Source organism: Penaeus monodon, chromosome 39 (assembly GCF_015228065.2).
Source record: "Penaeus monodon isolate SGIC_2016 chromosome 39, NSTDA_Pmon_1, whole genome shotgun sequence".
NCBI lineage: Eukaryota > Metazoa > Arthropoda > Malacostraca > Decapoda > Penaeidae > Penaeus > Penaeus monodon.
The window spans coordinates 23,728,420-23,731,690 of record NC_051424.1 but is presented as its reverse complement, the minus strand read 5'-3'; the positions used below and the strand labels follow the sequence as shown (position 1 = coordinate 23,731,690).

Sequence of the window (3,271 nt, the reverse complement as noted above, 5' to 3'; positions counted from 1 at the left end):
TTCCCCCTTGTTTCAAATCCATCTAATGATTGTCCTCGTACACAAGAAAAAATCAGCAATTCATTAATAAATGGAAAAAAAAACAATCTTATAGAAGATTAACATAAAAAAAAAATAAAAAATAAAAGCAAGAACTGCAAACAAGTACACTCAAAAGAAATCCTGTTACTCAAAAAAATCTCAAACCATTTACTCAAATCTTATCTGAAGAACATAAACTACAGAAGACGTGGCACTATCAGAGAAGATAAGCATGTGAAGAGAGGCGATTGGCTTTTATGATGCAAGAGCGACAGAGAGCTGTTTGCGGAATTCTTATACACGGTTTTACCTGAGGTGCAGGTGAGGTCAATCCAGGGCTTGGGCTCTGGAAAACACAGCAGATTATTGTTTTGTGATTTAAACAATGGAATTAAAACTATATACACATGGAATATAATATGTGAGCAATGCCAATTAGTGTTTGATTACAAGGAAGTTTTAGTATATTGATAATAGTTGCAGTTTAATTAAGATAATTTAACTGCAAAATTTGTGGGTCATAACTATTTGAACTATTACATATAATGACTCCCTTTGTATTATATATTGTAATTTATCAAGCAGTTTTAACTGTTTATCATCTATGAAGTGAGATTTTATACTTAGACATTCTCCTGTCATTGAAAATAAATAGCATTTGTATTAAATTGTATATCACACTTACTTCTTTCACCTGTTGGGACACAGACTTTCCCACTCTAAGCTATACAGTTCTAGTCTGATGAACTATACTATGATAAATAAGCTGCATGCATATTTTGATGAATTCTATACATCATATGATCATAAACTAACTCATTAAGCTGATAATATATATTTGTGCTGAAATTCTGCTGACCAAAATTACCCATATTTCTTATGAGAATGTTTTATAGAAAAAATATATGGTTTTCTTGTTGAGGAGGATTTCAAAATATTTGATGATTTTTTTTTCTCTATTCATACATACTGAATTAGTTAAATTTAGGTGTTAAAAATAAGGGTTGAGAAAGAAAGAAAAACATATTTAACTAAGAAATACTATAATAGGTAACAAAAAGAACAATGATAAAACTACCAGAGAGTACAAAAGAAAATGCTAAAGAAAAAGAACAAGAAAATACTATTCATATTAACCCATTAAGTAAAAACAGACAGAAAGGAAAGAAAGAAAGAAAAAATATACATAAATACATACATACATATATAAAATATAATATATATATTTTATATTAATATATATATATATAAAATATAATTTTATATATGAATATATGAATATATGTATATATATAATATATATATAAAATATTATATATAATAAAATATATATATATATATATAAAATTAATATATAATATATATATATATATTATATATATATATATATATATATAAAAATATATCTATATATATCTATAATATATATATATATTTTATAATAATATATATATATATTATATATATATAATAAAATATATATATATATATATATATATTATTATATAATATATTTTATATATAATATTAATATATATATATATATATATTATATATCTATAATTTATATATATATATATATGCATATATATGAATATCATCATTCTCAAGGGGCTAACGCCGACGGGGGCGCATGGCCGCATCCCCCTTCGCTTCCAGCCACGAGGATCCCTCGAGCGAGTCTCAGGCAGGCACACGGCCCATCTCTAGTTCCTCGCGACAGGTCTCGTCGAGCTGCCCAAGCCATGATTCTCCTAGGACGTCCCACAGGTCTCCTCCACCCAGGGTTGTTGGACAGAGAGAAAACCTGATGGGCAGGGTCGTCCATAGGGGGGCGAGCTAGGTGGCCATATAGCCTGAGTTGGCGATCCCGGATTATAAAAGTAACAGGTCCCATGCCAGTCTCACGGTGGTACCGCCGGTTGGACACGTGTCCTGCCAACTGTACCCCATGATCCGGCGAAGGGACTTGTTACAATAGGCATCAAGGCGAGACTCCAAGGCACGGGATAGCGTCCAGGTTTTCGCTTCCATGGAGCAAAACTGGAAGTATCAAGGCCTTGAAGACACGCAGCTTGGTCCTTCTGCATAGGTACCGACATCTCCAAACGCTCTTTTTGATCGAGTTCATGGCTCCTGTTGCCAGACCAATCCGTCTACTGACTTCCTGGTCTGAAACCCAGAGATATGGACTACGCTACCAAGGTATGTAAAACTTTCTGTGACTTCAACGTCCTCGCCGCAGCATGGATCGATGAAGGGTTCCCCTAACAGGCCCCAAAGTCCTGAATCTTGGTTTTGGTGCAGGAGACCTCAAGGCCTAGGGGCTTCGCCTCATTGTTTAAATGCTAAAGAGCCGCCACAAGTGACTCCAAGGACTCAGATGGGATGGCAACATCGTCGGCAAAGCCCAAGGTCCGAGACCTTAATATTCCCTAGTGTTGCTCCCCCACTGACTTTGGCTAGTAGCTCTGCCCATTATCCAGTCCATACAAGTGTTGAAAAGTGTGGGTGCAAGGACACAGCCTTTCCCTCACCCCTGAATTAACAGGGAAGAAGTTCGACATACCCCCACCACAACTTTACAGCACTTTCAGTACCATATAGAGGCTTGCTATCAGGCCAATAATCTGTGTCGGAATTCCCTGAGCCTCAGGATCTCCCCATAGTTTATTCCCGATGCACCGAGTAAAAACGCCTTCTTGAGGTCGATGTAGGCTGCAAGCAACCCAGACCAAACTCACGACGGCGTACCACAATTACCAAAGCGTAGTATACGGTCTATTGTGGGACTTGCCAGGAGTAAATCCAGACTGCTCGGTCTCTGTGCCTCAGTAGGTGGTTGCGGATCCGTTTCAGAAGAATGTGGGCGAAAACCCTTTGCCGGGTATCCCTGACCCGTGTAATGCACGTAGTTGCTACAGTCCCATGATCCCCTTCCCCTTCCAGAGAGGGATGACCACGCCCCTCAGCAGGTCAGGGGAATGGTACCAGACTGCCAAATGGCAGTAGGACTGTATGCAGGCCCCGAGCCATAGGTTCACCCCAGCCTTTAGCAATTCAGCAGGGATATCACATATGCCTGCAGCTTTCCCACTCTTCAGCTTGGAAATCGCCAGCCAACCTTGTTAGGATAGGAGGTTCCTCGCTGATGGGTGGTCCGGCAACGGCACTGAGACATCGCTTGCATCCAAGCTAACTGTTGGAGGGTCCACCTGGTACAACTGTTCAAAATATCAGCCCAACGTTC

At 38.2% G+C, this 3,271-nt stretch overlaps 1 protein-coding gene across 1 annotated transcript in view; it reads right to left on the bottom strand.

The window, feature by feature from the left end:
- Nucleotides 1–3,271, bottom strand: part of LOC119597506 (microtubule-associated protein tau-like) — a gene marked incomplete at its 5' end in the record, with an annotated part of 67,331 nt that overhangs the window by 23,774 nt on the left and 40,286 nt on the right. The window contains 1 exon segment of the mRNA XM_037947084.1: nucleotides 332–367. Within this exon segment, the coding sequence (XP_037803012.1) occupies nucleotides 332–367 (36 nt within the window).